This window comes from Lissotriton vulgaris, chromosome 8 (genome assembly GCF_964263255.1).
Source record: "Lissotriton vulgaris chromosome 8, aLisVul1.2, whole genome shotgun sequence".
NCBI classification, from domain to species: Eukaryota; Metazoa; Chordata; class Amphibia; order Caudata; family Salamandridae; genus Lissotriton; species Lissotriton vulgaris.
In genome coordinates this window covers 572,467,444-572,483,174 of record NC_141696.1, presented here as the reverse complement: position 1 = coordinate 572,483,174, position 15,731 = coordinate 572,467,444, and the positions used below count along the sequence as shown (strand labels likewise).

At 41.4% G+C, this 15,731-nt stretch overlaps 1 protein-coding gene across 1 annotated transcript in view; it reads right to left on the bottom strand.

The window, feature by feature from the left end:
• Positions 1 to 2,875: 2,875 nt before the first annotated feature.
• The window catches only part of F7 (coagulation factor VII), a 236,896-nt gene continuing 224,040 nt past the window's right edge, over positions 2,876 to 15,731 (bottom strand). The window contains exon 8 of the mRNA XM_086934404.1: positions 2,876 to 3,558. Within this exon, the coding sequence (XP_086790530.1) occupies positions 3,011 to 3,558 (548 nt within the window). The 3' untranslated portion in view covers positions 2,876 to 3,010. The remainder of the gene's footprint in view (positions 3,559 to 15,731) is intronic.

The following is a 15,731-nucleotide window of genomic DNA, read 5'->3' as shown; positions in this document are numbered from 1 at the left end:
GCAGATGGGTGATTGTACAGGGGTGTATAGAAAATAAAATGTTTACCCTCTGTTCAGTATATGGATCGGTGCTGGATGACCCAGCTTTGTTTGATTGGCTCAGAACCGAACTAGTAGGCTGGACCTTACCTCTAATTCTCTGCGGAGATCTAAATATTAATGTGAACAGCCAAGTTGCAACTAGGAAATCCCCCTATCAGGGCAGAAAGCCCAAAGTGTTTAAATCGTTATCTCAATTGCAAGCTTTGCATGGGCTAGAGGAAGTTGGGCCTTGAACAGGGGGACTGAATTAGGATACACATATTTCTCTGCTCCTCACAAGGTACACGCTAGGCTGGACTATTTTTTAGCTTCACAGGAGCTAGTCTCAAAAAGCACTATTGATTTATTCCCAAAGGGTATGTCTGATCACAATCCCTTGGTGATTGAACTAGATATTCAGTTCCCTTTTAGGCAGGCTCAGTGGACATTTAATAGGGCTCTTTTAAGCGATACAGAATACATCCGGCAGACTGGAGAGTGGATCCCTAGGTTCATCGAGGATAACCTCGCTATAAGGTGCTCAAGAGACAGAATCCATATCTGGGCAGGGTAACACGAATGGGGCTGACAGTGCCTCAGGGGCTCAAGGGGGCCAACCGTTTATGGAAATGATCTATGCTACCTTAAAACAAATACAGACGGAGGCCCGACAGGAGCATTAGAGGGCTCATGCGGCTACCAGGAAACTTCAGGGCGCAGTCAGGAAAGTCAATAAAGCCTGCTCGGAGATTAATGATCGGATCACAGCACTGGAGGAACGCATAGTACATCTGGAAGCAAGTGTGGAGAACTCTGACAAACAATCCACTTCTAATGAAAGCAGAATGACCGACGTCCTATGGAAGCTGGAGGATTTCGAAAACAGACTTGTTGTGTCAGTTTTGCTTTGGACCAAAGGAGGAGAACATTAAAGCGGAGGAGACACCTTGTTTGGGCATCAGAGAGATGGAAGGGGGAGGAATAATATGAGATAGGAACTCATGTTGATAACAAAAGGCAGAGAAGACAACCTGATACACAAGGCACAAGCTTTTGTTAGTGGAGCAGATGAAGTAGCTTTGAGGAACAGGGGCCTGGAGGACACACTGCATCACAATTACAATTGTCATGGGACAGTCGACCTGTTTTAAGATTAAGGTGCTTATCAAGCATGGCAGGGAAAGGGTGAAAGTAGAAGAGGAGATAGTCTGCTTCTCAGGGCTGCTGCAATCACTAGTGCAGCAGAGGCAGATGCAGTGGGTTCAGAAGTGCAAGGGGCCCACAGAAGCTTTATTATGAGGAGTAGTGTTTTGGTCAATTCTGTTTTTGTTTGATGAATTCGCTCTTTTATGTAAACCTCACATTAAGTGTGGATTATGAGCTACACAAAAGCACCTCAGAAATATTCTCATAGTACCTGCCCCCTGTGTTCAGTTAAGCCCCCACCGTTCCTTCAATCATTGTCATTAAGTTTTGGAGGAGGGCCCGAAATTGGAAAAAATGTTCTTAGGGAGGTTCAGTGCAAAACAGTTTGAATACCTCTGCCATACTGTATAAAGTAGTACCCTGTAGTCTCAAAGACGGCCTTGCTTCTAGAGGAAAGCAGCCATCCAAACGGAAAAATTTCATTTTAGATGGGGTTGCAAAAATATTTGTGGAGGAGCTCTAATGAGTTGTGACAGGCTTAAAAGTGAGAATGTATCACTTACTTTAAATAATATCTTTATTGCAAAAAACATTTCTCAATTCAAAATGCCTTTGCTTTGAGCTGTATACTTCTGAGATATGGAGGAGGCGGAGAGGCCTTAGTGAAACACCAACTTACCCAAAAATGCAAATAAAAGCAATTTGAGGCCATCTACAATGTTCTAGGGGTGTTACAAACCCCGTACTGGAGAGCAACTGTTTGAAGCCTCGTACATGAACTGGAAACCGGCTCTAGGCAAGGGTTTTCAACTCACATTGAGGTTCATAGTTTGATAATTTCTCATTATTTGGTGGTCATGTGAAGAGGGCTGATAAGGTGTGAGAAGTGGCAGCTCCTTTGCTAAGGCTGAGCGTCACCCCACTGCTCTGTGAGCAGGTCAAAAAGGAAACAATAACTGATAGTAACGCATTATTATTATTTTATTTTTCCGTCCTGGCTCAGATCGTTAGGGGACGTGCTGGGCTGTAACAGAGGAGCAGGGGGAGGAGTGGTGGCACTCTCTTAAGTGCGTATGACGGTTTAGCTGCCCGCCTTGGGCTGGCCAAACAGTCATGCGCACTTAGCATGTTCTCCACCAGACTGTATTGTACAGCCTAGGTGGAGAACATGCACTGCCTCCCAGTCCCCATCTGAGCGCTGAACCACAGTGCTTAGACCAGTCACAACACTGCTGTAAGGCAGTGTCGTGATTGGCTAGTGGAGTCTGGAAACCTTTGTGGTTCCTGCCCTGGAGTCCTGGAAGTGACTGAAGAGGACCCGAGAGGCGGTGGTCGGCCAGCAAATTGATTTAAAAAGAAAAATAAATCATTCCCTTCTCTGCCCGCAACCCACCCCCTCCCATTAAGTAGAAGTCACCACTGGGTGTGTAACTCACAGCTTCTCAGTGTCCATTGGTACATTTGCTGTCTAAACTCATTTACCGCATGGAGGAGATGCAGAGTAAACTTTGCCTTGCTTCAATGAGAAAGTGAGGCATGTGACAGTGACCACAGTGTTGCACTGGCACTGAGCATCATCGGGTCACTCCTGGACATTCTGGTCTATATGATTGTGAGTTTTTTCACATTGACCCAAAGTATTGTACAAATCTGTAAATCTTCTTATATACTTGTTACATTTAATGTGTGTACTAATGTCTAGGCACAGTGGTATTATACATTTTTAATGACTTTCTGTAAATTTCAGATAGGCACATTGGCTGCTTCAGATAATAAGTTTTCTTTTGTAAAAGTTACTTTTACACATTACACCATTAATTACCAAATGTGAGAAGGACACAGTTTATGCATTCATGTTCTCTGCTAGCCAATCAGTGTACCTAGATAGCCTTGTATAAACACCATACAAGCCTTTGCGAGCACATCCCATCCCCCAGCTCACTATGCCAGTCAGGTACCAGGTGTCCTTGTACTTAGTGATATGAGGGCCCCCACTGTCTCCTCGGCAGGAGTCCTTTGTACCATCAAGAAATCCAGCACAGAACATGTTCTCTGTGATATTTAAGCCACTTTCCTCCATGCATTCCCTGGTCCTCACGCGGGGCAGATCAATTCTCCTGAGAATATCAGGTGTGGCACCTTCCTCAAGTAGACGGCCCCAACCGCTGACTGTGGAGTACTTGATGGACGTGAGTTCTCTCACTGCAAACTGCCGGTCAGCAAGACACACCGGAACCACATAGTCGGTGTAGTTAACTGGGGTATCCAGCAGGAGCAAGGCAAGGTCGTGGTCGTGCCGCTTTGCCTTCCCAACATAACCTTCATGCCTTATAATTCTTGATACCTTCTTGACTTGTTCTGTTCCTTCAGACGCACTAACCTTATGGTCTCCTAAGTGAAGAGTTAAAAATATGAACATTCTTTGTGTTATTTTTAGGCTTTAATAATCCTGTCATAGAAACAATCTTTACAAACTTACAATGGGAGGCATGCCATTTGGCTGAAAACCACAAAACCAGACCTTTAAAAATACCTTGAACTAGGTCAGGACTACATTACAAAATAGGGGAAAGCATGCACCAAAAAGTACCATCAAATGAATTTAAGTAAAAACAAACATCTGGGTAATCTAAAGTCACGACATACTGTTGGGATATCCAGTAATTTTAACAAACATGGCTCATAAAACCACTATAGTTGCAGCAATAACAAGAAACAATATACTCTGATAATATAACATGATGGATTACAGGTGGGAAATTGTTATTTATTTAGATGTTGATTTAGTTCTGATGTTTTAAACGGGGACACATGCCTCCGTTAAGTATCGTCTGAGTGGCGCAATTCGCTTGATTAGAGCATTCTGATTTGAGGAAATATTATCTGTGGATCACTTTATGTATAGTTGAACTGTAAGGAATTGCTAAATATAGACCAGGCTATAGATAGAGTTCAAAACATAGCTAGGATTTAGATGTAGGTACATGTAGTGAGGGGGAACTGGTGGGAAGGATATTAGGACTGGATTTAGAGTTGGAGTAAAGGACAAGCATCTAACTTCTAGAGTAAGTACTAAATTTGGAGGAGAATCCAAGAAAACAATGTTCTCAAAATTTCAGCAGTGGTGTTAACACTTTCTTCAGAAAATGAACAACATGCCAGCACCATACAACTCTAAACAAGGCTGTTAACTGAAAGTCACCCAAAAATGGATAACCCTTAAACTTTCTGAATTTGTGTTTGATGTACTTTGGAAACACCCACGCAACGCTCATGGAACGCCTTCCCAGGGCAGAGTAATGTAATAGGAAATTGCAAATATGCATGATTGGAATGTAGGATGCACTCCCTTGGCGAAAGGAGAGACCAAGGAATTTGTAAGAGACCTAGCAAACACCCAGCAATATTCCTGATGAGAACGAGACCAGCCATTTCAAAGCAGATTGGAAGATTACAATTTTTCAGAGTCTCTCTATCGTATTAGGGTAGGAATCTGTGTCAGATATCATGGTCAGATAAAGGAGAACTTGCAAAGCACAATCTCCCTGGCCCATGATCATGTTAAGTTTGTTTGTGACAGCAATATGTGCTGTTTCCTTACTACAATTACCGTGGCATTTAGGGCCAGATGTATGACCCTCCAATTAGCGAGTCGCAAATTGCCTCGCATTTGCAACTCGCAATTTGCTACTCGCTAATTTGAATGTACAACAGTGTCTCAGGCACTGTTTTCTATTTATAATGGGGTCGCAAATTGCATGCCTCATTAATATTAATGAGGCTGGGGCAATTTGCAACCCCTTTAGGAAGGACTAGCATTCACAGGGATGGTGGCCAGCAGGGGTCAGCAGACCACCATGTCTGGGACTGCTTTTTTAATAAAGCATTTTTTTTATATGCAGCCCGTTTTCCTTAAAAGGAAAACTGGATGCATTTGAAAAAGAAAAATTAAACTTTTCAGTTTTATTTTTCAAGGGCAGGCAGTGATCTTCCCCGTTGCAAGTTTTTTTGCGGCCGCAAATGTGGCCGCAAAACATCAGTACATAGCATGTTGACTCGCCATAAGGAAGGGACGCCCCTTCCTAATAGCAAGAGTCGCAATTGCTATTTTGCGAGAAAGTGACTCACAAAATAGCATTTGTACATGCTATTACACTTTTTTGCGGCCGCAAGCGGGAGGATCTCCCATTTGCGGCCGCAAAAAAGGGTTGTACATCTGGCCCCCAAACTGCAAAAACTCAAGAATAGCATGGATTTAAAGATATTTTGCGAGCTATACACCAATGATTGTCTGTATAACTTTAGCTGATAGTGGGAGAAGAGATATCGGGCAATAGTTAGAAGAGATTGGGGGGGACTCACTGAGGGATTTTTTTCATACCTGGATAACATGCGCTTGTTTCCAGTTGTTTGGGACTGGTGCCTCTGTGGTTGAAACATTGAAAAATGCAGTGAGATGGGCTGAGTATGGAAACTGCCTGGTCCAAAAATCACAGAGGACACGGATGCAATAGAGTGCCAGATATTGTGGCAATAAAGATAGTTTTGACATCCTAGGTAGTAGCTATCTGAAATTTAGCAAGAGAGTAGCTGCATCTGCAGTAAAAGGGTTTGATCCAAGCAATACAAATTTACCGTAGATTGTATTTATTTTATCTGAACACAATGCAGATAAGTTATCACAGAAGGACTGAGTGTCAGACACATAATGTGCAAGCTGTAGTGAGAAACATTTCATGCATTTGAACATTTCTGTGCTTGAGTTCCTTGCTGAAAAGAATTTATGTGTACAGAAAGATCAACAGGCATGATGTAGCTGCCAATGATATTCCCCGCTGGTGAATTTATACCCAATACTTTCATTGGTAGAGTACTTTGCACATGGGATTTCATAGTGTAGTAAACCACGGTGCTGAGGGTAAATTAGAATGGTTAGTAAGGCTTTTTAATGGAGCAAAGGAGTCAACTGTGGATTTAATCCAGTAGTCATAATTTGAAGCCTCATTATTGATATTTTACCTGATGTTAGAAGGAAAGGCAGGTAGAGCTGACCTAAATGCCTCTAGTGGTAGTTTGGACCACTCATGCAACATTTTAGTTCGAGCAGGAGAGAGCAGCTGGAAGGTATTGTGGGAACTATGGGTGATCCATTTAAGGTAAGGGGAAGGGGGTAGCTGACTCCAAGTTCACAATATCAGCGGAAACTGGCTCAAGTAGGTAACTCATGGTATGTGTGTGGGCTAAAAACATTGTCTGCATCAAGGTGGTGGTTAAGATTTTCCAAGAGTATGTAGTTAGAAGCATTTAGTTCATAGGAATATTTAAACACCGACAAGGATGCAACAAAGGTCGACTTAATGGGGAGCAGTTTTTTTCAATTTATTTTTTAGTGCATGTATTTTGTTTATTGTTTCAATTAATTAAAATTGTTAGAAAAAGAAACTGGTTGGGTTCGATCATAAATAAGCCTGGTCATTTCATTTAACAAGACTGGTAAACATATCTAAAACATAATCATTTCTGAGCCATTCTCATAATTACAGCAATGAAACGTGGGCTAAAACTACTGTTTCTAGTCTTAGAAACAATGGGGAGCAGTTTGTAAATGTGGGTGCCAGTCAGTGTAAGTCAAGAATCAATTTGCAATTTAAAAATGATACAGTCCATGCCGTCTAGAGAAGGTGTTTCTCAATCTCTCATCAATATCACTTTTTGATTATTGCTCGCTTTGTCTTTTATACTCTTATCTTCATCTCTCTTTCTGTCACCTTCATCTCTCCTTTGGTTCCACTTCCATTGTTTTGCATTAACATACCTCCTACTTGTGTTTTCTAGTTTCCTTCCCGCTCCCCCAAGTTCGTGTGGTGGTTATATCTGCTTTTTACTCTCTTTTTTATGCCTGGTCTTTGAGACAATATTCTTGCCAGAGTATTGTTATTTCCAAAAATACATACATACTATACACAGAGGGCCTTTTGTTCAGAAGGCTTCATTTATTGGTCAGTTAAATTGTCACTCACGTTTTACTTTCACCCACCACGGGAAACAGCCTGAACAACGAATCCTTAACAACGAGTGCATTGAAACAACAAATCCTAACCACTACCTTTACCAGAACGACGACCTCATTAACCACTACTGTACACAAACAACGACCACCTGAACCACGACTTACTAAAGCAGAAGAAAGTATCAAAATGTGAAATGTTAGATCAAAGTGCAATTTTATTCAAATAATTTGGAACGGGATGTTGATTTTTGGAGGTTACCTTCAGCGATAAACTGAGTAGGAAACCCGAGATAGATTTGCTCGCTCTAAAACATGCTCATTAGGTGGAGCTCTGCTTAAAGAACATAAGCTCTCCCTATCAAAACCGTTGGCCCCCTTGGTTAAAATGTATAACCTAAAAATCCTCCCCGCCTTCTTGTACGGTGCAGAATTGTGGGGTTTTAGCAACTTGGCCCATTAAAGGTCGCTCAGAATAAATTCCTATGTCTGTGGTAGGGCTACCCCAATCCACCCCACATATACCCCTATTGTATGACCTTGGCTGCCAGCCTGTTGAGGATGTAGCAAGGTATAGACCCCTGGCGTTTTGGCGACGTTTGTGGACTACGCCAGGACTCTCCTTATATGCCAAGGCCTTACTCGAAGTTAAGGGGATAGGGGGTTCTCACAGGATCCCCTGGTTGACTGAAATTAAATCAATATTAACTGATATTGGGATGAGGGAGCTATGGGCTATCACCGATACTGCTGTATTTCCTCCTAAAAAGATCTTTAGATACATGTACTGGGCTAGGACAAAAGCCAAGAGACACGAATCCTTGATAGGCAGCACTATGTCTGCAGCTTTTCTTGTCATCAAGGGCGATTCACACTTGGAAGAATACTGTGATACAATAACGAAGCCTTTAGACCGTAAATTGTATCACCAGCTTAGAGTAGGCACCCTACCACTACGAGGGCTAACGAGCAGATGGAACACCTTAGGTCAGCGTTTCCCAAACTGTGGTCCGCGGACCCCCAGGGGTCCGTGACACATTCCCAGGGGGTCCGCAGGACTTGAGTGCCTAACGTAAGAGGTGTGAAAGTACTTAGCGCCTGGGCGGCAAGACTGCAATACAATCTGGCCCCCATGCTCACAGCACGAGTGGTGTGAATGTTGCTGGCACCGGGGCGGCAAGACTGCAATGAAATCTGGCCACTGTGCCACAGTGGCCACTGTGTTTGCAGCCTCACTAAGTATTTTTCTGAGACTTGAGGTTACTGTCCTGGTTCCCTGCCACAAGACACAGTGAATTTCAAATTCCCTTCCTGGTTCATTGATATGTTCACTATATTGATCCCATCTTATGTGGCTAACAGTAGTTTCTCTATTATTCCTCCTGTTGGCATTTTTTAGAATCTAATCTCCTTCCGATGCTTCTTATATTTAGACAATCAGGCCTTGGAAATCACTATTTTTCAATACATACACAAAAACCGTGGAACGTCCGGCCACTCATAACCCACAAAGTGCAGTCAAAATAAATGTGTTTTGTCAATATCTGCCTTGTATCTATGCCGCTCCCTTTTTCATCCCTTATCCCTGAGTGAAGGGCATTTTAGAATTCCAGTTAATTTATGTATTCATTCGTTAGGGTCAGCTAAACATTTTGGAGAGCGGGCTCTGTATTTATGACATATTTTTTCATTGTTGTTTACTTTTAGTCAATTCTTGCATGGCATAAATAACTCTGGTGTGGTTCTTGAGCAGAGGTCACAGTTGTTTGAGAACATTCACATGTGTTTGTAATGTATATTGATGGCTCCTTCCGTCACACTTGTAGTTTGCATAGCTTAAGCAGAGCTGTGATCAAGTTGACGAATCACAGCCAGACTTGGCGGGATGCTCTTGAAGGGAGGAGTCTGACGAGATGGGTGAGGAATTAATACAAGAAGGGAAAGCTTGTGAGTGACCAGGAGGGACTCCAAGAATGATGGTGGATGAAGGTGGCAGAGTTGTAGTGCTACTGAGCCAGGAGAATAGCCAGTTACGAGTCAGTGCTTGAGGACCAGGAATAAAACAAGAGACAAGATTTATGAGCACTAATTTGAGGTAATGGGGAAGTGAAAGCAAAAGGGAGACAGACAAAAGGGAAAAAAAGTATACAAAAATATATATTGTGCATTATATATTGATAGCCAGATCCTAAGAGACAAACAGGTTTAGCAGAGACAAATGTGTTTGTTTCACTTGGTGTGAGAGCAGCAATGAATGCGGAGTGAGATGATAATAATATGATGTGATATTTGAAATGTCTAATAGCCAGGGCCACTGGAATTATGCGGCAGGGGAGGATGAAATTGTGTGGCAAGATTTACTAAATAATGCGGAAAGGAAAAACAAATTATGTGGCTTAATGCTGCACATTTTATTACAGTATTGCTTCCGTATTTTGTAATTTGTACACAGGTTAACACTGCCAGGGATAAGGTTTCACTCCCCATTATTATCACGTTAACACCCAAATACACAATAAGTACCAGAAGGGGAACCAGTCAACTTTTGCAAAGGGCCTTCCACTGCACAGCAACGTGTGTTGCTGAAATGTTTTAGGCTGAAACATGTCGACCGTTCTGCACAGCGCCATGGGGTAGCCAAACTACTCGGCGTGTTTTTAATATGTGACACATAGTTTGCGTTTTGAATGTTGTACAGCGCCTGTGTAGTCAATTTTAATTTATCACTGTCACTTAAGCACTGCACTTTAGGACATACTACTTCACAATGGACATCATGGCTAGATTACTGACATCCATTTTCACAGCGGCATTATATGGTCGGTTGTGATTTGGAATGATCAGCAAAACATCCCACATGACGCGAAATCCACCATAAAGGGTGGTCTGATGGGAGTTTTTTCAGCCAATGTTCTCAACAACATACTTTCACACATGCACCCACTGTTGCACATTTGCCAGCACAGCTGAACCCCCTCTTTTCGGACCTAGTCTGCTCTCTTGTGTGTTTTGTATCTTAGAGTAGGGGAGCGAGCAGAGAGGTCATAAAATATTCCCCTTGACCCTCCACATACTTGTTTTGTTTTTTGGTGCTGAAATTTTAGTAACTTTTTAATCTTTTTGAGCTGCAAACAAAGTTTGTTTGCTAAAATCCGAAGATTAGGCAGCAGATGACAGATTATGTGGCATATGCGGCAAATTCATGATTATGGAGAAAACACAGCTGCTGCAAATTTACATTATCCCAGTGACCTTGCTTATAGCATTTCCCCTTTCTGGGAGATAAATTAAGCAATTGAGATTTAATTGCAATCTGAGGTCTACCTAGGTTGGCATGGAATCTTTCATAGAAGTGCAGGAAACAGCGTTTTGTAAAACATAAAGTAAGTCTAGTGTCTTTGGGTGCTGGCTCCCACTTACCGTGGGACAGAGTTTAGCATTTTCAATGCAATGGAAGGTGCTGTAGTTTGTTTTTGGCTTTTCTTCTCAATTCAATAAAATATTTTTTTAATTAAAAAGAGTTCTTCGTTTTAGAATACCAAATTCCTCCTGTCAAACTATACTAACAAGTAAACTCAACTTCTGAAAGTGTTCCCTTCCCAATGTGCACAGCCTTTGGCCAGCCGGGCCCTGTGCCTAACCCACAATTAAGCCTGGGTGGAGTTTGCTTCTACCACTTCTTTATTATAACTTTCTAGTATGCTGCAGACTACTGTACAGCACAGCTTAAAGACATAGGCAAAGTTAATATCTCTGGCTAAACACTTATAAGGTCCCAAAGGCGAGACCTATTGGCAATGCCAGTGCTTGTTCTTTCAGCCCCACCTCGCCCCTGCTTCTAAATTTAAAGAGGACTGTAATGGAAATACTAATCTGATAGACTCATGGAAGTGAGGACTGTACCACTGACCCTACCGGGGAGACTGAGCTGGAATTCAAAAAGTGTTTTGCTTCAACAAAAGAATCAATTACATATCACTGATCACCAGGTTTACAAAGTAATATATTTCTGTTTGGGGATTCGTTTGCACACAAAGATCTACTCCCCTGCTGACTTTGAACATGGCCGTCCTGTCATCGGAGGTCAACCTCGAAGCTGGTGAACCGGGTTTGAGTCTCAGCGTGGAAGCTCAACATCCTGTGATTCTGGGCAAATCACTTAATCCCCCAGTGCCTAAAAAAAATGCATGTGTCCATCTGTAACGTAACTGGTGGTCATGTAAAGTGCTCTGATACCTGATATCCTCGGGTCTAGTTTGCGCTATATAGAACTCTTAAAAAAAACAACAACTGTATGAAGGTTCACAGGTCTGAACCTAGAAGAACCACTCGCTAGGGTCTTTGGGGAGCTACGAGTTGCCCCTGTGTAAAAATCCTATTTTTGTATGCCTGAACAGTTGTGGAATATGCTCCCTTATCAGGACCACTTAATAGACACTGTGTAGCCTTTGTGGCTTGTTGGCAGGGGATGGAGGCAGTGGGCACCTTAACAGGAGAAGGTCTCGTCAGGTGCCATGTGAGGCCTCTCTAAAATATGCCTTAACTGCACTGCTCACCCATTGGTGGTAAAATGTCGTTCTACTTCAATTCAAGGAAAAGTCTCTGAGTCTGACAAATTTCTAGCTGCATGTATGAACAGATTACCCTGAATTATCGTACAAGGAACTTAAGGTTTTACTTCCTTTCCCCACCACATATTTATGTGAGAAGGCTTTCTCAAATCTTATGTACCTTAAAAATAAGTGCGGAAATCGCTTGCAAAATGTTGAATCTGACCTAAGTATTCAACTTTCTGAAATAAAACCAAACATTAAAAAGTTAGAAGCGGAGATGCAGCACCATCCGTCCCATTAAAATGTTTTGATTTTTGCATATTTTTCAATATAAAATAATAAAAGCTTTAGTAATGCAAGTATTTGTTTGGTGTTTATTGGTTTGTGTATTTTTTGCGAATTACTGTTTTAATTTTTTTAAATTGAAATTGTACGAATTGCTTGGGGGTCCCCGGCTTCCAGTAGTGATTCAGTGGGGGTCTCAGGAGTCAAAAGTTTGGGAACCACTGCCTTAGGTAATGACAAATGCCCATTTTGTGTGGATCAGGTTGAAACGGTTGATCACTTCCTTTTTGTCTGCCAGGAGTATCAACAACCCAGACGGCTGTGGTTAAGACCTGTCTGTCGGTCAATGGGAACTAGATCTGAGCTGTCCGCAAGTAGAATCTTGAAATCAGACACCACCACCCCAGTGGTAATAGGTGTAGCCAAATATGTGAGTTGGGCATGGGTACTCCGGATTCGTAAGATCAGTCTCTAATTATGTGGTGTATATGAAAATATTGACTGCTCCTGGTGTTGAAGGCATCCCCCTGGGATTTTGGGATTTATTGGAGCTTTTTTTTCTTCCTTTTTTTTTTCTTTTATTGGATAATACATAGTTGTCTAAGTCTTTTGCTATTTGTACATTTAATCCCTTTTAAGCATTGGTTTCATCTATTTATATTTTTATGCGCTTACATACTGGGATACTTAATTTTACTATGTATGAAATGGATGTCATGTTTGGATGGATTTTTGTATTGTATAGTATGTCTTTTATGATGAAAATTCGCAATAAAGACCTATTGACTTGACTTGATTTGATTTTTGGATATATTTAATCATTTAGGTATGTGTAATATTATTTTAAAAATTAATTTGTACATTTCCTGATTTAAATTACGATGTACTAATATAAGTTTGTTTTAATTTAGCATGTTAGGACAGTAGATGGCAGTGTTAGTTTGATTTGCAGTGATGTGATTAAGATCAGTGCTCAATGTGACTGTTCTCTCTCAGTCAGTAAAAGTACCTTTATTAGACCATTGGTCTCTAAACAACATGCTACGTATTACAATAAATAGTATAAAACATATACAAAACAATTTTGCTGATACTTGAAAAAGGCGGTACCTTCACAGACAATTCCTACCTCCCTCCCACAGCTTAAAAATGTCATATAACAATACTCCTAAAATTGCAACAGTCACGCTAACATAAGGATAGTATTTCCAACTAAACACAATTTACTTTACTTTACTATATTTACTTTACTTACTATACTTCCATGCCAATTTCTATCCAATCATATTTGGTTCCAACAGAGTCCTTTTCACCGCCTTCATATATTTTGCCATGGCGATTGCGATGTCAAGGTTTGGCATGTCAGTAAGTAGATTAATTGCTAGCGGGCGCTCGAATATACCATATTTTAAAAACATAGGTCGTAAAAACAATTTCCGCTGTGACACAAATTTTTGGCAGTCTAGTAAAATATGTAAATTGTCACACTTGGTACCTAATCCACAGTGACATTTACCATCAGGTTGTACCAATTCTGCTTTTCTATTTCCATGAGATGCCCAATGGTTAACCCCTATTCTCCATCTGAGCACTTCAGCTCTTAGTCCAGCATCAGGTAGTGTATCCAGATAGGGGTACCACATATCATTCTCCCAGCTATTCATCATATAATTGACTGATACTTTCTTTTTCAGGTATATCATGTCATTTTGCCTGGATACTTCTCTTCCTGCTGTTCTAAGCTCCCCATTTGAGGCTTCAACCGATAGTGTCACCTGGTCAAATTTTACTTTTAAGCTTTTACACATTGCGCACATTTTCATTCTGATCACCTTGGCCCATTTTAAATCGCTGTGCAAAATCTCCTCTTTGCACCATTGTGACACTTTTGTAACTGCCTCCGATCCCAATCTTTTCCAAAATCTTAAAAGAGCCACTTGTACCTGTATGTTCCATGCTGTCACTCCCAGCTCCAATCGGGTTGCCTGGATCATAGAGGAGCTAGGCAGTGACATCAATGGTTTGAGACATTTCCCTTCCTCAATGTCCCAATTGTTCTTCCCACTCAAATACAAGACTTCGGCCCCATACGGCACTTGTGGGGGTATAATTGCCTTATAGGCGTTCAGTAAAGGTCTATGTGACATATCCTCATAGATTTGGCTAAATTTCCTTAGCCCGCATCCAGATGTATGGGCTTTGGCATTCTGGGCTACCAGATGGATGTCCCATTTCAAAGACTTTTCGAACCAGATACCAAGGTATCTGTATTCATTCACGATTTCTAATTTACTGGAACCCAGATACCAGTTAAACTTCTGAGTTTTCTTCCCAAAACATAGCATTTTAGTTTTCTCCATATTTACAGTCAGGCGTTTAGCCAAGCAGTATTCATTGAAGACAGATAACTTACTTTGCAATCCAATCTCCGTTTGGTCAAAGATTACCAAATCGTCGGCGTACAGCAAACAGGACAATTGTTTCCCATGCATTTTAGGGCTGGCGCTTCTATTCACTTCTAAGGTGGCTGGGAGATCAGCTAGATATATTGCAAACAGTAAGGGGGCTAATACACATCCCTGCCTTAAACCATTCTTAATCAATATTTTAGGTGTCAGGGCTCAATCTGTGTCTTTAATAACTTGCGCCCAATTTAGTTTGTGTAGCTCCTGGATAATTTTAAGGAGCCCCTCTGGGACATTAAATTTTCTTAATGCCTCCCACTGGCATCTCCTATCTACTAGGTCGAATGCCGTGCGGAAGTCTACAGAGCAGCAGCATAACTTCCCCTGCTTTTCCACCGACTTCCGTGCCACGGCCCACAGTGCGAAGCAGTGATCGATCGTGGAATGCCCTTTCTTAAACTTTCCTTGTTCTACTGGCACAATCGTCCACTGTTCCACCCATAGTTCCCATTCCCTTCGTCAACTAAATCAGGCTGTTGGGCCACCCTGTCTACACGCATGGGACCCATCTATAAAACACCCCGCCTGCAACCAGTGCGGATTTCATTTCTCACCCCATCCTAAAACGGAACTCACAATATACTCTATGCTCCTGCTCAACTGCAGATCACTTCCCAAACACTCCATGGAAATTTCCCTAATGTTAGAGGAAATAAACCCAGACATCCTTTTCGTCACAGAGACGTGGCTGCAGGAACACTCGGAACCCGATTTGGTACAAGCCCTTCAACCTGGATGCCAAATACTCTGCCTTGACCGTAAAAAGGGAATTGTAATTGTAATTGTTGTAATTGTAAAGGTTTTTCTATAGCGCATGGCTACTCTAAAGCATCCCAGCGCTTGATATTAAACAGAGGAAAATAGACATTAGAAACCTAAAGTACAGAGGACCAGCTTATCTATATCTTAGGAAACAGTGCTGTTTTTAACTTTTTGCAGAATGCGAGCAGGTTGGGTTCTTGACGGAGTGGTAAAGGAAGAGCATTCGAACAGGTATGTAAAGAACTTAATTAGCAAACAGTTGAATATTTACTGCCCTAATCTGATTAGCATATCGTTTACATTTGAAACACATGGCATTTAAATGAAGCACATAATGAATAACATGGAAGTTTGATATGAAATTTATTTTTGTTAATTTTTATAAAGTAGAAAATGTGTTATTTTATCAATTAGTTTTTTCTTTCTTTTCTTATTTCATAAAATATTTTTTTCAACATACATAAATATTACATAGACAGAAAAAATATATAT